Consider the following 20735-nt stretch of genomic DNA (forward strand, 5'->3'; position numbering starts at 1 on the left):
GAACACTATGCTAGCCAAGTGAATGTGGACATTCTCTGTTGAGCAAGGCAGCACAATCACAAGCATTTTCTCAGTGATTGGCCTAAACATTCCAGGTTTTGGCATATGTGCTAGGGTACAAACGAGTTTAACAGGCAATAACCAGAATGTCTCGAAAAAATAATGCAAACTCGGTCCTTGGGCCAATAATAAGTGGGAGTCCTATACAATCCCTCGGGCTCTTCGCCGCATTCTGGATGCTAAAATGGATCTGAAGAATTAATCCCTATAAAAACGGCGGAATCACTGACACATTCTTTAATCTAGAATAAATTGGTGATGTGAAAGGGTTTCAACTAAATTCAGCCATCCAGCCATCAGGTCACCACCCCAGGCCAATATGCTATCCTGATAAGAAATAACGAGAACGACCTTGTGACACTTATCGATTAAGCAATAATGTCGTCAAACAAACTAATGCTTCATATGTTTGCATGTACTTTGCTGACTGCCGTATGTTCCTGTCAGTTCCAAACTGACAAATTATTCACTGGAAAAAAATAACAAAATCTACCTACCTACTCTGAGCAACACGGAACTTGGGCTAGGTGTCATGTGCTACTTTGACTACACAGGATTGCAGAAAATAGCGTGTACACCGTCGCGTATAGCTACAAGAATTAACGATGGTCAGTTTTAATTTGTTTAGAAACAAGCTTTCACGGCCAGAAAATAGCGAAATTAAAAACCTGGAAATTGCTAAAGCATCTACAGTAAGAAACGTATCAGACAAGGAACCCTTGCCGTAAACGATTTTTTCTGTTGAAACACATGATTGTATCCAGAACTTTTTGTTCACATTTTTTTGTTCTTTTTTCAATATAACTGATTGATTTTCAAGGATTCGGCTCTACCCCCAAAACACTAAGAAAACGGTGAATAAGATGTTATAATATCTCAATTAGAGACATAATAAATACATGCAAATTCAGAAGGACTATGTAAAGAGTCATTGTCAGTCAATTTTCTCCGAGAAAAAAATCCTTAGCTGCGCTCATTGACTCCTATGTGAATATGAATGGATTGTTATGAATATAATACTTTTTTTCAAATAATCAACAAATACAGTGGTGTTTGTAAGTGGGTGTGTAGTCTAGACCATGTGAAGGTAAAAAGTAAAGAGAGCGGATGAGTTTTAAACTTGATTTATATCTCTTGTTTCAAGCCTTGTTGTCATTTTTAATTGAATCCGCCATTGCTTTCACTTATTTACTCAACAAAACAAGTTTGACTCCTGATCTTTAGAGCTGCAAAAAAAATCACGACTCCATGAGAAAACAGGCAGTATACATAGGTCATTCTCATGGCCTGCAACCGGAAATAAAATACTTATTTGTTTTCCAACGCGAATAGACAATACACTGCTTCGTTCCTGTAGAAGAATTGTTACAGTTTGAAAATGAATAAAAACACGGTCTCCTGACAGAAGTATTGAAAGGTCTAAGTTGGGCTTTGTGCCAGGTACTTTCCGATAAGCTCATGTGATTACATGTGCATTGATGTGTGATGTTGAAAAAACAACATGATTTTTACGCAATAGTTCGTTTTGTCATATTCATGTGTTAAATATGAAGCTAGGGCCCTAGTAGGATCATGGAAACTTGTTATTTGGAGAGAATATCTATATTTTACAAGGATCTGTGATTTGGTCATTTTTATGATTTTGGTATGATTTTGATGTGAATTGAGCTCCTTAAAACTCTGACTGCTTGCGAGTTGACCTGAATTGACCTTTCAGTGAATGTTATTTATTCACGTATTCGCATTGAATTGAAGAGATATCATGGAACAGGGCAGAACAATAGCGTCCTGTCTCCTTACATTCTATCTTTCGTGCCTAGATTAATCATTTGCTTAGCGCAGTACCGAGGCTAAGGACTAGGTCAGATTTATAAATTAGCTAGTACTTGCCCTTTCCTTGCCCTTAATAAGCATTCACGTACGTTTTTTAATACTTTTTTGATCTCTTAGCCCACCCAAGGATCTCTGAGCGAACACAACTATAAGAGATTAATCATGATTACAGTAGGCGTTTTATGTAGCATATTGTAGTGCAGTGTTCATGTAAGCGTATACAATTCGAAGAGAGAGTGAAATACTTGATATGACAAAAAGGGTAGCGTGCTTTCCAATCCTCAGGGACATTGTAGGGTTCGAATCCCATGGTTGACTGCACACTCAGCAGAACAAAACAATACATTCTGCCCACTTGTAAGACTCGTGACATTCGTATTTGGGAGAATGGCGTCCTTTCGGAGGGGTACGTAAAGCTGTCGATCCAGTGCCTGTAAATATAGTGTAAAAATAGTAGTGGTTTACGCGGGACAACTGATACATTAAGGCTATATCTGCTCACTTATGGCAGTGTCTGCACCCAGTGGTACTATGAACGTCAGTCAGGCGAGAGATGGAGAACTGCACACCCCTTGTTCACCTTAAAAAGTCGTGTGCCAGGAAAGCAGGTCGATCCATCATCATGAGGGTTCTGTATATAATTACGTAACGTACAGTGCCCTCCACACTAGATGGTGAGAAGGCAGTATGCGAATATACGTGCTTTTGTTGTCTCTGTGCGTGTGTATAGTTGGAAGTGTGGAGACAAAATGTTGGATAACTAATTGCCAGATATATCGTGACTATATGTATTCTGAAAACATGGATGATGATTGTCGCGACCACGATGAATTCGACCATGAGTGCACCATAGACGATATTATCACATATCCGTACTGCAGCATTTGCACTCGCGAAGATCCTTACTACTATTATTACGATCATTGCCTTTGCCACGATACTGGTGATGGATGTTGCCGTTCACCTCCAGATGAAGGTAATAACACACATTCGTTTTAACACAGAACCATGATGTCTGATCATTGATTGTTATCTATTCTATTGAGAAATACTCCATAATACCTCCATTATTTAAAGGGTTACATTGGGTGACTCTTATGAGAGTTGCTTTCCTGAATGAACATGCACATTGCCAGTCAAATGCTTGTGAGCATTCTCGTATCAACCACAATCTTCTCTAGCCCGCGGTAAGTTACATATGTAGCCACATGGGAGGTGGCGTTTAACTCAAACAGATACATTGTTTTAAACGTCCACGTACGACAATAAACTTGTTTGGTATAACAACGCTTTTCTCGAACAACAGCTTTTCCTACCTTTTCGCACAACACCAAAATTATAGTATATATGCTTGCAGTTGCATTGACCCTAATATTTTTTTTAAAGATGCTGTCATAAGTTATACAGTAGACGGAAGGGAGATAAACTTCCATTGTAACTTAACTCATGAAGCCAATGTCACGGATGTGCACGTGGAGTTTGATTGGTTCGTCTCTGACGCTTTAGTATTTCAAGAACAGGTGGTTGGATCTACCGTGAGATCTACCATGTCACAGACGTATTTAGAGGGAAAACTTGGCTCACGGGTAATTGGTTTACTATTATATTAGCATTTTACAACGAATGAAAAATAACATATTCTGCCACCCCAAGAACTTATACTTGCCATTACGGGAATGTAATCAAATGTTGTCCTGAATAGCAGTGGCAATAAAGTTTTGCACATTTCTGCATACAACAAAAAACAAGACTTGTTGTTGTACAAATCTCGGTACTCGGTACAGATCCTTTATAACATTCTTCTTATTCTGTTTCCTCAGACATGTATTTTACGGGTCATGTGTGATATTTTATAACTATCCCAACGGTATCTTAGAGATTAGAGCACAGTTTACTGGTGCATGACTTGTATGTTTCACTGGCGCTATTCCAAATTTGGGATACTTGATAGTAAATATAAAGTTGGTTAGCCATGGTTACAGCACGTTCATTTATTGTGATGACGATTGTCTGGTATTTGAGTGCTGGAACAATAGACTAAGGTACAGGGGGTACATTGGCTAACAACAAGTCATAAATCGTTAGATGTCTGCTCTGTCAACTGGCTCAATTCCAGCAAACCGAACGCTACCATAACTAATTGTTATGTTATGTTATTATTATTATTATTATTATTATTATTATTATTATTATTATTATTATTATTATTATTATTATTAGTATTAGTATTAGTATTAGTATTATGAAGTTTTGCCCGAGTATATTCTTTGCTTTCAATTTATAATTGCGTATGTTTGTCTCCCAAGCATACCATTGTCAGCTGTTTCAGTGCTGGAACAATGAAGTTAGTCAACAAACATGAAACAGATGTTGACGAAAAGTCTGCTCAGTAAATTGGCTCAATTTAAGTAAACCAATTTCTCCCCTATTAATTGTTATTAAATGTCTGTCTAGTACAGAATTAATTAATAAACCCCTTCGCTATGATGTTTTCTTCAATTTAACTTTAGTAACTCAACATGTTGTATATGTCGACCTAATCTAAGGTATACTTTTCAATAATAGAATAAATGAACAATATTAATTTGTTATTCTGTCTGTAAATAGATTCGCTGCGAAGCTGGAGTAATAGAAAATGGTATTAACATAGGACGAAGAAATAGTTCAGATTTCTTTGCTGGCATCACGGTATTACAAATTATACACTATTAATAAACTGTTTTATTGTTTCATTTAGCAAAATTATTTCATACTTTGTGAAAAAATGGCCGGCGGTGAACCAATTAAACATAATTTTTTTGTTGGTCCAAGTTTTTTAATAGTTCGTGATTCTACCGATAATATCATGTTTTGGACGTGGAACAAAATAATGAGTCTACAGACTTGTTTTTATTGGGGGACGGGTATTTTAGTCCAAAACGGCGGCCATTTTGTTAAAAATTGTGGTGAACTTTGAACTTTGGAGAGCTTCTCATTAGAAACTATTCAAGTTTTAAAGAGACAATAGGGATAATTTTGTGTTTGATATTTTATCTTGGTAGAGTGTAGTTTATCGTGAAATAAAAATATTAATGGTGTTTTGACAGAAAGCATATCAGTTCGATGAAACATTGCAAAACTACCTATATGTACAAATAATAAAAGAAACGCAAAATTAAAACAAACGAATACTGCTGTGTGTCCAGCTAAAACATTTTTATTTTACGAAAAATAATACGATTTTAGTAAGATGTAGAATGAAAACATTGTGGGTAGATTTAGGTGATGCTTCACTTATTACTACTTATATATCAGGAATTCACGAATCAAAATATAATGCTTTCATTATATCAGGTCCCGGACTCTGTAGATGTGTATGAAAATGACGGACCGACATCCTTTAATCTAGAGTTAACCATACCATTCATGTGTGATTCGTTTAACAACAATAACGCACCATGTCAAGTGGAGATACCCATCACTGTGAGTAAACGAACTGATTTTGGAAGCTACGTTGATGCGGTAATACAAGACCAGTGTGCAGCGATACTAACAACGGACAACGCTGACGGACCCGTAACAGTTAGGGTGAAAGCCACGAGGGATTTTTTTAGTGACGGAGATGGTGAGGTTTATTTGAGCTTTCTCCCGATAGAGACGACAAATTCGAAATTGTGGAATGGTTACGCAATTACAGACACGATAACAGTAGGTATCACCTTAAAGACCTAGGCAAAGTGCCACGGGAAGTAATACAGAGGTGTGGCAACTGTCTATTAATGCTAACAGGTGTAAATAGAAATACAACCATGGACATGATACGAAGGGGCGTTCAATAAGTAATGCCCCTGACCCACTTCCACTTGTCTGATCTAGAAGAAATTTTGCATGTGTAATGATTTACATCTCTATAGGTCATGTTGCAAAAACAGCTCTGAACTAATTGTGTTTGAACTGAGTCAGGTGTGAAATGGAACCAGTTGAGTGCACACACCAAAGGAGACTTTTGATGAAATGAAAGAAACTTATGGTGATGACGCCCCATCATATGACCTTGTAAAACGCTGGCATCGTGAATTCAAACATGGCCGGAAGTCTGTGGCAACAGCTCCCATACCTAGTCGTCCCTCTTCTGCCAGTGATGAGGCATCTGTCCATCGAGTTGAGGCAGCCATTTTGGAAGATCGACGCATTTCTGTTTGCCAAATAGCCCAAGATTAGTACAGGATCTATGTAAACTATCATTCATGACCATTTGCATATGCATAAGGTGTCTGCCAGATGGATTCCCTGGTTGCTCACATCTTTCCAGAAGCAAGAATGCGTCAAGTGCTCGAGGGTGAATTTGGAGATGTGCCAAGAAGATGAGTCAAAGTTTTTCAAAAGACTGATTACCGGTACACAGGATGAAACTTGGGTCCATCGCTTTGATCCAGAGACCAAAGCCCAGACAATGCAGTGGAAGCACTTGAACTCACCACCTCCAAAGAAGGCAAGGGTGCAGCCCAGCACTGGCAAGGTCATGCTCACAGTCTTCTGAAACCAGGACGGAGTAGTGATGACAGATTTCCTGGCAAAGGGTACCACGGCACGGCAAGATCAGCAAAGGTATCCTCCTCCTGCAGGACAACGCTCCGGTACACAACTTCTGCCATTGATGAGGCATCTGTCCATCGAGTTGAGACAGCCATTTTCGAAGATGGACGCATTACTGTTCGCCAAATAGCCCATGATTAGTACAGGATCTGAGGAAACTACCATTTGCATATGCATAATGTGTCTGCCAGATGGATTCTCTGGCTGCTCACATCTTTCCAGAAGCAAAAATGCGTCAAGTGCTCGAGAATGAAATTGGAGATGTGCCAAGAAGATGAGTCAAAGTTTTTCAAAAGACTGATTTCACAGGATGAAACTTGGGTCCATCACTTTGATCCAGAGATCAAATCCCAGTCAATACAGTCGAAGGAAAGATCAGCAAAGGTATCCTCCTCCTGCAGGACAACGCTCCAGTACACAACTCGCATATCCCTGATCAGAAGCACGGGTGTGTGGCTATGAAATCCTCTTCCATCCCCCTTACTTTCCTGACCTTGCAACCTCTGACTTTCATCTCTTCCCAGCCATGAAGTTGTTTTTGAAAGGAAAACGTTTCCCAGATGATGCAGCCTTGATTTCTGAAGTTACAACGTGGTTGGAGGACCAACCTGGGGTGTTCTACAAAACGGTGTCCAGAGTTACATCAAACGATGGGAGAAATGTATAACTCTGGGTGGTTCCTATGTAGAGAAAGACTAATAACTGTGCCAAGTTTCATTAATCTCCTGCTATGGGAAATGGGTCAGGCCATTACTTATTGAACGCCCCTCGTAAGCGTGTCTGCTGCATGCATGTTGAAACTAGCTTTGTATTTTTGTTATAATACTAGTCATTTCTTGTCTCTATTGCATCAGGTATCAATTGCACCCACCTCATATATACAAGACATTTTTCAGTTACAAATACAAAGTATGTAAATCATCAAACACATATTATTTGGTGCGGACACAATCGATGCAATACGCATACATGACAAACTTTTGCTGCAGTCAGCACGCACAATAAGTGGCAGCGCTACGATGTTTCCAGTTGTACCAAATACATGTATTACAAAAACAACAACAATAGTTGTTACTTTTAACTGCGACTGAAAATCAAAATGTAAATGACGTGTGTGACGTCACAGTGGGTTTATATTTTGGACGGGTAATTATTTAGTGATTGGAGCGTAGACCTTATAGTAGATTCTCGCGCATGCTCTGGGTTCTTGGGTATCATGGCGTTTCTGTCATTCATAATCAAATATTTGACTTGAATAAAACTGAGCGCCGGTATAAACATGCGTTCAGCAACTAAGCTACGGTTTTATGCTACTGTCTGTGACATATGATGTTATGATGCACTCTGCAGTTCCTGTAGTGAAAGACGAAAAAAATATATTAATATATTCCACTAGATAAGGACATATGACCGTGACCGAAGTAGCAGAAAATGTTGTGGCAATGGAGACCCTCATTACTCCACATTTGATGGCACGTAAGTATAAAGTGAATGAATGAATGAATGAATGAATGAATGAATGAAAACGTTTAATTAAACTGAAAAAAATCAAGATGCACAGAACTGAAAACACAATATTTCAAACCTAAATTAATATGCTGATAATTTTTCATGCTTCTATTTAACAAAATGTAATTAACAAATCTGATACCATACCATATGTATGAGCACAAAGGTTACCAATGTGCACTCGAACACTAACACAATAACATGGACATTATTGTGTTGGCTCATTAAGCCCGTTGTGGAAACTATTGTGATGGTGTTTCAAAACTATTTTGGTGCTTGATATGGTTTATTATCATGTCTATGGCGTCTGGATCACCCGTTGCTATGGGTAGCTAATTAGAGTCAAATTTATTTGGACAATTTCATCTTGAAAAATTTTTATTTCAGGTATTTTGATGTTTACAAGCCAGGAGAATATGTGTACTACCGACACGAATTTCTGCCATACGAGGTAAGAACTACGCACTTTCAGTGCGCATGCGCTCCTGTTTATTATTTAAATCACTATAATTGTGTTCAGGCTCCATTCCTTGGCTTCCATTAAACCACGATTTCTAGTTACCGTGATTAAACATCGTTTATTTTTTTGTTAAGATCCAGACACGTCTGACACAGTGTGGAAGTGTAGCCTGTAATTGTGGATTGGTCGCCAGAGCCGACGATGACGTCATTATCGTAGATCGGTGCAAAGTGCAAGCGGAAGAAGTTGTATACTACCGGAATGGCGAAAGAGTCTTCTACCACCGTACGTATAGCAAGTTAAAGATTAAGATAATACAAAATGGTGATATGACGCAGGGATTCAGATTAGTGAGAACAAACAGTGGATATAATTACCAAGTGAGTAGCATAACACATGTAATCAGGGACAAAATATATAGCTTGACCGTTTTGTTTTTGTTTAGTCAACACAAACGTTCACTTTGTGTGCAATCCCTACACCGGGTCGAGTGATCAGGGCTGGGTGCTTTTGCATTGAACAGATACAATCCTACTACCACTGTACATGTATTATGCACAATTGGAATCGGAGATTTCTTCAAACATATAGTAGAATTCCTCCCTTAAAAAACTGTCATTATATTTATTTTTGTTATTTATCCTTCGTAGACTGCTAAAGCGCGGTGGTCGTCGCGCAGCGCGTGTTCGAATTTCATATAAATAAACAATGTATTTTACACGCGTTGTATACGCCGCTATGAGTCCCATATCGAACAGGACGCGGCACGACGACTGCCGCCCTTTAAGTTAGTCAGTACATATTTCAAATCGGACGACTCTGTAATATTATCATCACATAAACTACATCTCAACTCAATATTAAAAATCAAAACAGTAAACACAAAAAAGTCATATTAAAATTGTGTTCATCATTTTAGGATTTGTTTGTTAATACATTTAACGACTTAACACTGGGATTAACGACCTTTCTTTCTTTAAACTGAGTTGACACGGATTTGGTAGCACTGTGTTGAAATATATGTTAATACGACTATTTGTATATGAGAACATGGTGATAATATTCTGAATGAACTTAATTTCAATTATAGAATATTCGTATAGTTCGAGACTACCTTGTATGTAAATTCGTATATTTAAGCGTATTATTCGTTTTAAACCATACACATACACACATACAGGTCTTATCGTAGTTGTAATGCCACACATTGGATTAACTTTTAATATAGTTGCGATATGAACTCAATTGGAACGCGTTCCTATATAGGGTTGCGTTTTAATTTGAGTTTAATTAAACTCAATTACAATGCAATACAACGTAGAATTGCGTTTTAATTAGGTTTAAATAAATACAATTTGAGTATCCCGTGACTGAACATGGAAATGTTTGCGAAGCTTAGGTTTAGTAACGTTGGAAGGTATGATACTATTATATTAATATTAATATAAATTAAACCATACTTTCCCCCTTCACTAAACGAAGCTTCACAAACTTTACTTAAATTCGATTAAATATTAATATAAATTATGAAACATTGTGAGTCCCCATGTGTGAGTCTCCAGTTGTACAATTAAAGGTTCAACTTTGTTGGTGTGTACCCGGGCCACTGGCCCCACTTCTACTTCTATACACATACACACATGACACATACATGTGTTAGTTGTAGAGCAAACTAACTGGAGCGAGTTTATTCAAACACATGTGAACAAACCTAGAAGACTGAAATACATTACGGGGATTTTTAACTTAGAGGGAAACTTGATCAAGAAGGTTTGATAAGAGTATATATCACTGTGATTGGTCAACAAAGGTACATGTGATGTTGCCTCTCACGTTCGCATGTATTGCGATATAATGTGATAACAATGTGCACCGTAGCATAATCAAGCGATACAATAATAGTAATCATACTAAACTGTTCCATATTTCCGGCAACAATGTATAATTCTTGCTGTCCCATTTTGGTGAGTTCCGACTTACGAGCACTCTGTATAGATCAAACCCAGACAATTCAAAGTAATATCATTATCAGTGACGTTTATTTTTCCATAATTGGACAAACCAAATGCTTGATTGCAATAGTTGTTACGAGAACAAGCATGAATATAATCAAGGTTCATTTTGATTTTCGATTTTATTTACATTTTTTTTCTTATCTAATTGTGAGTTTTCATAGTCGATGGCTACGTGATGATGGAGACGCCTGATTTATAACACTCAGTCATTTTCCTCTCAGGTACATTTCCCAAACGGTGCATTTGTCGAGGCTAGTGGAGGCTACTATATTAATATATGCCTTTCCCCTGCATCCGATGACTATGGTTGGCTCAATGGTGGACTATGTGGTAGCTACGATGGAAATTACGACAATGACTTTCTCAAAGGACCTTTCAATTCAGCAAATAGAGAATATCTACCCGCGAGATCAAACGCACACGAGTTTTCTGATACATGGAGGTAAGTGCACTTGATGTTGATTAATGATAGTACATTATACAGTGATACAATGCACTGTGTCTCTTCACTTCCCTTCTATTTCCTTTCCTTCGACTCGCTTTACTTTTCTTCCCTTTCCATAACCTTCCTATAATAGACTGCACTGTACTGCACACTCCAATAACACACAACTATAAAGACAGTGTCTTGTATTTATCCCACAGAACCCCAAGGGGAAACAATCTATTCTATGGTGAAATTGATGACTCGGAAACAGAAAGCAAGAACTCAACACAGGTGTATTGCTCGTGTAATGCCGAAGGGGGTAGTGTTGATGCTCAGTGTCAGTATGGTAAAGATAATGGGCGCCCCAGTAAACCTAATATTGTACCTAACACATGTAATGCCAGATACTGTGACATAACAGATGAGTATTTACATAGTGACAGTAACAATGAAGGCACGAATAAACGCAAACGTCACACAGAGATTGACGACGATTTATTGTTCACATATGATGAGGATTTCGAACCAAAGGTTGGTTTCGGTACTTTGACGCAATCTTGAACTTGAAATCATTTGTGACACAAATATTGTTTCGTATTATAAGTGAAAGATTCTAACATAGACAGTAGAATGTGTATTTGACTTATAAGAAAAGATTATTTCACATGTAGATACCTGAATGGCCAACACCTTCTGGAATAACGGAACAGTTTGCCATCGAATATTGTAACGACTTAGTGCTAGGGTCAGCGACGGCTAAGGCATGTGAAGGTGTCTTATTCCAGAATGAGACTGAAATAATTATTGAGAACTGTGTTCTCGATATTCAGGTGAGTAAATTGAAATCAAAATATTACCCATAATTGCATTTATTAATATATATGTATTGCGTGATTACTATAATAATAATCATAGCTGTTTTTGTATCATATTTACCAGAACTCATTAATATATGCTAGTTCCAATTTATGAAGGTATTGGATGACTTGAACACAGCGCAGTCCTCAAGTGCACTATTTAGAGACCAGTGTGAAGAAATCGTGAGCAAAGATACAACACACTGGCTGGCAAATGACAATGGTGTTATAGCGCCCCCTGTGGCTATTATCGGAGCCCTGTGCCCAGCCGACTGTAACGGGAAAGGCGACTGCACAGACGGTGTATGTGTATGCAATGATGGGTATGGAGGGACAGACTGCTCAGTTACGCTCAGTGAAGCCCCGGATGTCTATCGTGGACATAAGAATGGCCTTTGTAGTACAAGTTTTGAAAGTTGTTCCCATGTCTCGATTTTTGGTGATAAATTCGTGGAGGCAATGACCTGTCACGTGACACGTATTAAGGTATAACATAAATGTTGACAAATACATAAGGTTTATTTAAATTAACAATATCGAATATATGATAGATGTATGTTATATTTAAATATTGTTTTCCGGACAAGCCATGTGTTTAATTTAACTTTTCTTTTTGTTTACTTTTTTGTTATTCGTTTTAATTTGGATGAAAATAGTTTATGAATTACTCGTTTTCTATAACTTATTGAAGATATCGGAAACGGGTTTTACAATTGAAGACGTAACCAGTAAGGAGGATAGTGTTTTTAAGACATATGAAGAAATCCAATGTCCAGTTGATCAACTTTCTCGAAGACGACGACGAGATGCGGATCCAGTTGAACCGATTGGTGCGTTGATATCTGTCAGTAATGATGGCACGAATGAAAGTCCACAGATTCTTGTTATTATTTACAATGAAAATTGCGATGTCTGTAACGGAACAGATGGATTTTGCAGACGGAAGGTGAGATGAGTTTTGTTGGAGTAGTTTGTATCGTATATGTGAATCATGTCTAAAATGACGATATTTGACGTGAATATCACAACATTTACCTATTATATATTGTGTACGGGGCATATGTACGAGTCAGTTGATGCATGTCAGTTCCCATTGCGAAGTACTGAAGTCATGAAAGCAGCCAATCAGTGATAACACAAAGTGGATGAATTCAGTCTACTAATAATAGATAATAATATATAATTCATAGCCATGATAAATTAGTTTATTATGTAATTATATGTAATATTATTGAATTATTGATTTTCACTTTTATGTCAAAAGGTGTTGACTAGGTATTAGGAGTAAGCATCGTATTTATTCTTTTAACAGCATGTGTTGAAATATGTCACATAAGAATCATATGAAACACGACGCTGTGTGACGATGATATAGTTTTTAATTCTGACTGCAAAAGTAGTGAATGAATGAATAAATGAAGGAATCATGAATGAATGAAGAAATAATGAATGATTGATTGATTTGATTGGTCCAAACACAAAATTTGCAGATGCAATTAAGGGTATATTGGCTGATAATGCACAGATACGCTAAACAAAGTGGCCCTGGAACGTGAATTGACTGAAGGTTCAATGCGGAAATACATAAAATTGGTAGTATTTGATTTTTAGGAAATATAGTGCTTGAATTTAGAAAGAATATTGGAAAAAATTGAAAATATCTGAAAAATTCTATAATCATAATATTGTTAATATTTGTTATTGGCGGGATTCAAGTTGTGAGCATCGGTCGTTGGGTGATCATCGTTCGACACACACAAACCTAAGCAAACGCCATGTTCGCTGGTAAAACATGTCTTGTCCTCCGTGTTGTGACTTTGAAATGAATTGCGAACCTCTAACAAAGAATTACGATTTTTAAGTTTAACTGGGGACCAACTAGATGAGATTGAGGGATTGAAGGCCTTGGCTGAATCTGAGGTGGGATGTCTGGCTTGGAGTATGGAATGTGCTATCACTTCGAGAGGATTTTCACTTGCCTGCGATGTCATTGCAGCTTGGTTGACTCGGTATAAGCATGGCAGCATTGTCCAAGGTGCGCAGACCGGGTACGGTGAGATCAGAGTAGGTGGTTACACCTATTTCTAGTCTGGTCGTACTGTTGGTAGGCACACCGAGGGTGTTGCTTATGCTATCTCTGATAGACTGAGCCCAATGATATCGCAGGTCACACCTGTCAATGAGCGTATGATGCTGCTATGCATCACCTACACTGTTGGTGTACTATCTGCTGTGTTTGCTACAACTGGGAGTAGTGACATTTTAGTGAAGAAAGCGTTCTATGCCCAACTCAATTCGGTGGTTGATGCCATCCCTGAGAGAGATGCCAGTTAATGCTACCACTGGTACTATTAAGGATGGTTATGAGGCATGTGTCGGCCCCCATGAGTCTGGAACCCAGGACGAAAGTGCTTCCCAACTTCTAGACTTTGCAAGGAGTCAGGGGTTGTGAATAGCAGGTTCCTGGTTTCAGAGACCCAACCTTAGACACTGGTGATGGTATTCCTATGATGGCGTCACAAGGAAGGAGATCGACTGTGTTCTTGTAGATGGGAGATGGAGAATGGTCATGAGCTGTCGAGTGTTCTGAAGCACTCAGTTATTCAGCACCAATCATAGGCTTGTTGTTGCTGCTCTTAGGCTTCATTTCAGGGTCCCTAGAAAAACAACTTTGGCGCCACGTTTGGATGTCCACCAGTTGAGGGACCCTGTCGTGGCTGGTGAGTATGCAGCAGGTCTTGGTCGGGAGCTGGATGTGCTGAGTGTGTTTGGCAACACAGATCAGCTCCGGTCATACTTCAAATCCACTGTCTTGAGAGTGTCAGAAAGCTTCTACCTAAGTAATCGGTTGAAACAATCAAAACTGTCCTGAAGTGAAGGCGGCTGATGGACGGGTGCTGATGGATGAGTCTGTAGTTAGGTCTCACTGGGGCGAATTCTATCAGGAGCTATTCCAGACCGACCCTCCACTGGTGTCATCCCAACTAACTGGAGAACGAGACTAATTGTCCGTATCTGGAAGGGAAAGGTTGATGCCCAGGACTGTAGCAATTACAGAGGAGTGAGGGTTCTGTTGGTACCCAGTAAGATCTTTGTGCGGATTACTCTGAACCATATCTGCCAACAGCTGCTTCTCCATCAGCGCCCTGAGCAGTCTGGCTTTACTCCAAAGCAGTCCACCATTGACCGTATCTTGGCGCTATATGCGCCTTCTGAGCTGGTGCGGGAATTCAATAGAGGGTTCTTAGTAACCTATATTAATTTCGGCAAGGTCTTCAACTCTGTGTGTAGAGAGGCCCTATGGAGAACCCTCTAGTGGACCTGATCTCCTCTCTGTATTCTGGAACAGAGAGTGCTGTTAAGTGTGCTGGTGGTGTGTCTGTCTATTTTTCTGTCGAGGCAGAAGTCAGACAGGGATGCACACTGGCTCCTATGCTTTTCAACACTTGTATGGACTGGATTATGAGAGGTGTGATGGAAAGCACTGGTTGTCCTATTTGGAAGTGTCAAGGTAACTGATTTTGACTTTGCAGATGATGCTGCATTGTTGGTCGAGTTGGTTGATTCTCTAGTGGGAGTGCTTGACGAATGTGGAGGCCGAACTGCTTGGACTGTGTGTTGTGGGTTAAGACCAAGATTCAGGGACAGCTTGGAAAAATCTGTCGGGTCCGTCTCGACAAAGGGTGGGAACGTGGATGTCACTGATTTGTTTGTTTACCTCAGCAGCGTGATCAGCAGCTCTACAAGCTGTGAGGCTGAGGTCGCAAAATATGATCGTTGAAAAAAGATGTGTGGCGTTCACGATATCTGAGTAGAGGTGTAAAGGTCTTAGTCTTCAAGTCCCTTGTGCTCTCAGCCTTACTATATTCTTGTGAGGCATGAACACTTACTAAGGGCTGGAGCAAAGACTAAACACCTTTGTGACAACCTCCATGTGGTGAATCATTGGGTAGAGTCACCTGCTTGTTTCGTGACTGCCAGCTGCGTTCTTCGGGCATGCTGCTCACTTCCCAGGGAATGACCCTGCCAGCCAAATTCTGTCTGCACGGAATCCTGGTCGATGGAGATGGCCTGGGCTGACCGGGAGCATTATGGCTGAGGCAGATGAACAAGTTTCTCAACGAGTTATGGGGCATAGACTGTGCCCAGGCTTGGACACTTACTCGGAGGAGGCCAAAAGAATAGGAACGGAGGGTAGGCACAGGAAAGTGCCACCACGGCTTGTGCCCCCAAGAATGAATGAATGAAGGATGAAAAATGCAAAAAAAACTATGAGGCACAGGCAAATATCTATGCCACCAATAACAACCAGCGTCCCGTAGTGGGGCAAAATTGCACCAGGTTAATTGCAATCTGTTTCAAAGACCACGGGATAACGCAAATTCGGCGACGATATGTGTATTGTAATTCTCCACTGGGGGGTAAATGAATTAGGGGAGAAATGAAGGTAATTTCGAAAGCTGCATATTTATTCTGAGCCTGAGTGTACACCCATCACTGTATTAGAGTGACGGCGTGCACAATCCTTGATTTGGCCGAAGTTGAGACAAGGCATATCATGTACGTGTCCTGTCATAAAAACGAGGCGAGTATCTGATCTTATTACACCAACAAACTTACCTCAGAACGACAAAACTTGTTTGGCATGCTCTCACAAAACCTTCGTTATACCAAAGCTGTATTCAGGTCAGATTTTGGGTCTGAGATCGCTGTGCGTCTCATGCATATACTAATATGTCGTGGTATATCTTGGGGTCATTACTTAAAGGGCGGTAGTCGTCGTGCTGCGCATTTGCGACATTTGTGTTGATAAACATTGATTTACCCACAATCCAATGCGCTCTTCTAATGGAAATCACAAGTATTAGGTTTGAACTGGGCGCTACCTGCAATAATTACAGCCGGTGACTCCTTCCATATCTTTCAATCACTTAAAAATTACTTAATTGAAGCTTGGTAACGTCTCAGTTTGTACTCGTCAAAGTCGCCGTCTTTGCATATATGAGACCCATACACCTCGCGCATGTGTGGCGCGACGACAACCACCCTTAATTATGTAACGTGTGGGATATTTACTTTACACTATTAAGAACGCTATATTTCACACCAAAGTTCAAAGGAAATTAAATCTTACACCATATAACACCATATACTTATCACTATTTAATATGTTTACTCACTTAGACCAATATCTGTATCATTGATGGGGATTGCTGTGACCTCAGTGATGCACAATGTCAGTCAGGTACTTGTAATATATTATGTAAATCATTATTATAATAATTATTGTATATTTGAATTTGAATTGTATTAATCGACTCATGCAACAATCAATGCGTTGCCGTGACAGATAGCGTCCATGCAAATGATCATGTGAAAGTTACAACGACTACCAAATATCGTCTACAAATTATCTTGTTTAAACACATCGTGTTTGTACATAGAATTTCATTTAAATATTCTAGGTCATAGCACATGGAGTATTGTCGTTATTGTGATTGCAGCTGTAGTGGTTGACGTTGTTGTCATCATCACGATTGTGCTCATCTTAAAGAAGTAAGAATTTCACAAACGATTTCCATGGTTACAGTATCACATCGAGCCTATTATCACTACTTCATAATCTCCTGATGGAATTTACAGAACATACAGACAAAAAAAGTGAGAAATATATAACAAAACACTGATGTGAAAGCTAATTAATATGTATTTTGTTATTCTGTAGGAAGGGGAAACAGAAATCAACGGTGGAAGTTGGTATGGTTCCCGAAAAAAACGATTAGATAGTTACCATTCTCAAATGCTGAGACCAGATACCAGATAAATGTAACCCAGTAAAATCGTGAAGCGTGATTTTCGTGATAAGTCTACCGAAAGAAATGTTATTACACAGAACCATTTGTGGTGTTATATAATTGGATAATTTGAACCCCTCACATTACTGCCTGCGGGTGTAATTAACAAATATGACATGGACGGAAAATCTCCTGCTATTTTGAAAACATTCACATTAACCGGACTTAAACTAATGACTCCAAATTAATTTTAAAACCTGGAAACCGTTCCAAAATGTGTGCAGAATGGTATATGTAGTTTACACCTCGAATATACATCATGTGTGAATCAAAATGTTATTCGAAAATGGCCGCCGATATATCGGTGTGGGCGAGAGAACGAGACTTGTTTTTGTCCCTTAATCAGTGTCGTTTTCTCACACGTCATCACGGCCATTGTTACAATGCCATGGTTACGTAGATCATGGGTACAGTGAACACGGGCATGATAAACAATAAAACAGTATTTGAGGAGAATAAAGCCCCGTGACTCTCTCACTCACAACGTGTTCTCAGCGGCCATTTTGCGTCTAGGGTGTATTATTGTATGGTATGGTCAATGTACTACTAGTCTGAAAACGCAATCATCACCGTAAAAATGGTTGCTCACTCACTAGACAGAATGTAGTGGAAAAAAGCGTAACCAGCAGAACTGTGACCTGGCATCCAGGCTACTATATTACACGAAGTCCACTGAGAAATGCGCACACTGTGTCATGAATACCTGACGTAAATTACGTTGTTATGGTGATGTTTTTTTAATAAATTGATTCATGACAATATATGTGATGTATATTCTGTTTTGGGGAGTGATTTATATACGCATTCTAAATATTGTACTCAGTTTTTTACCAAACACTAATAAAAGTACACGGAGTTTGTGATCGAAATGCAGCGGTTTTCTATTGCTGTTTCAAGATCTGATGTTGAATTCAGTTAAATTTGTTGATTTGAGTTGATGAAGGATTTCACGTGGCTTGTACGCCATAATCAAGATACTTGCTGATCAGATGAGCTGAACACATAAATATGGTCACGTGTCAGTCCTGACACTTGGTAAAAGAATCTGCTGCAATGTCGGTACATGCGAGTAAGAATACACTTTGTTCGCGTTTTTGTTTTATTTAATAGCACATCGTAGTTCACAGCATGGAGTGCTACATAATCGGAATCAGTGTCGTACCTGCAGAGTTACTCTGACATGCGTGCAGCATTCCAGCATATCATTTCCTGGTTGCGCCATGTCCACTGAGACGTATAACTAACGTATATTTTCATGTATACGTACATTGCATGGTTTCTAATGTAATATTAATAATAATTTATTTACCTAGAAAATATTTCATACAATACCCAAAATTGTACATGCAGTCTAGGTAAAATGGAATCTGAAATAGCTTAAAAGCTAGTCGAGTCAGATCCCTGACATGACATGACATGACATGACATGACTTTAATGACTTTAATGACTTACGTTAAGACTGATAGTAGGTAGTCACACACCAAAATATAAAGTATAAAATAATAATATATATACACATACATTTATAATAAATATTAATTCTATTCCAAATACTCTGACATAACATTTTCACGTATAGTATTTTTGAATATAAGTTTTCGTTTAGACCTTAAAGAAATTAATCTGTTGTTCCAAAGTTTGGCCCTTAAATAAGATATTGCAAATACTGTGTTCATTCTAGGTACAAATAAATCATCTCGACATCTTTGTCGTGTTCTATATTTATGATGTAAATACTGCAAATTATATGTTGACATTGATTGTGGGAGATTCTCATGAATAATATCATACATAAAACTTAAAAGTAATGAATTTGGAGACTACTAAAAATTAATGGAACATGCGCAATAAAGTCGGAACACGTTATAATTTTGGCTATCATTTTGTATGTGGTATGTATATCTTTAAAATGTGACGGGTATGTGCTACCTCAAACTTCTAATCCATAGGTGATATGAGGCTGAATCAACGTTTTGTATAACAAAAGGAGAATATGCCGTGGGACATAATGTCTTAATTTTAAGAGGATACCCGTCTTTTTCCTAACAATGTTATTGATTTTTGAAATGTGGTTATCCCGGGTCAGATATTTATCAACTTCTATCCCTACAAAAGTTGCTGATTCAGTCTCGTATACTACGTTGTTTTTATGGACAGGACACCTCTTACTGTCACACACATACGCCTGCCACTGATGATCATATAATTTGTTTTTGAACAATTGATTGTCACCTTATTTGCATCACACCAGTGTACAACAGTGTTTAAATGTTTGTTAATGATACACATATCAATATCTGCCCCTGGTGAAAAAGAATGAAACAAGTCATCAGCAATGAGTCTGAAGTTAAAAACAATTAGTAGAGTTTGGGAAGTCATTAATGTACAAAAGAAATAAGGTAGGGCCAAGTACTGAACCTTGTGGTACCCAACATGATATAGGAAGTTGCCCAGATGAAACACTATTTGAAAAAATGAATTGTGATCTATCTTCTAGATAACTTTTAAACCACTTATTTGGAAGCCCGCGTATACCATATTCACCCATCTCTTTCAGCAAAATTGTATGATTAATAGTATCAAAAGCTTTTGTAAGATCGATAAATATTTCGATAGATGGCTTGCCATCGTCAATTTGAAGGAGTGGTGTGTTTATTAAATTGATTAGGGAAAGCTTAGTGCTGAATTTATTACGAAACCCGTATTGATGCTTGTAAAGAATTTTCTCGTTCTCCAAATAATGCAGTAGTTGTTTGTGCAAGAAAGAAGGAATTCACACTGGGGTCATTAAGATAGTGATCAAAATTGTTGGGGGGGATTGGTAATATTTGAGGCCAGGTTGAGTCCAATATTAACAAAGTAGTTATTGAAGCCTTCTGCAATGTCAGTAGGATTTGATAGTATTTTATCGGTGTTATCAACATTAATTTTTAGTTCTTTAAGTAAAGTTTGTTTTATATTTTCAGTGGAGCCAAGTAAGTCATTGATAATTTCCCAAGTTTTACCAGAATTATTATGATACTTAGTAAATAGATCCGAATAATAATTTTTCTCCGCTTTTCTTTAAGGTAGTGGGACTATTATTTGCATACTTGTTTTCATCTTCTAATTGGGACCAAACGACTACAAATAGACCCAGAAAA

The 20735-nt window shown here is 38.5% G+C and overlaps 1 protein-coding gene across 2 annotated transcripts; it reads left to right on the top strand.

The window, feature by feature from the left end:
- The first annotated feature begins 2523 nt into the window (after positions 1-2523).
- On the top strand, positions 2524-18460 carry LOC102805047 (von Willebrand factor D and EGF domain-containing protein-like). Of its 2 annotated transcripts, none has more exons than XM_085492856.1 (15): positions 2524-2869; positions 3280-3479; positions 4501-4581; positions 5227-5580; positions 7865-7944; positions 8365-8428; positions 8572-8817; positions 10674-10894; positions 11098-11410; positions 11551-11709; positions 11839-12222; positions 12428-12682; positions 16921-16981; positions 17202-17292; positions 17462-18460. In XM_085492856.1, the coding sequence occupies exons 1-15, from the start codon at positions 2581-2583 to the stop codon at positions 17517-17519; spliced, it is 2856 nt and encodes a 951-aa protein (XP_085348982.1). In that variant the 5' UTR covers positions 2524-2580; the 3' UTR covers positions 17520-18460. The 2 variants fall into 2 exon arrangements, with proteins under 2 accessions (XP_085348982.1, XP_085348983.1); XM_085492857.1 differs by having other exon boundaries at positions 11854-12222.
- Positions 18461-20735: the final 2275 nt, after the last annotated feature.

Source organism: Saccoglossus kowalevskii, chromosome 18 (assembly GCF_978046115.1).
Source record: "Saccoglossus kowalevskii chromosome 18, keSacKowa6.1, whole genome shotgun sequence".
Taxonomy (NCBI): Eukaryota; Metazoa; Hemichordata; class Enteropneusta; family Harrimaniidae; genus Saccoglossus; species Saccoglossus kowalevskii.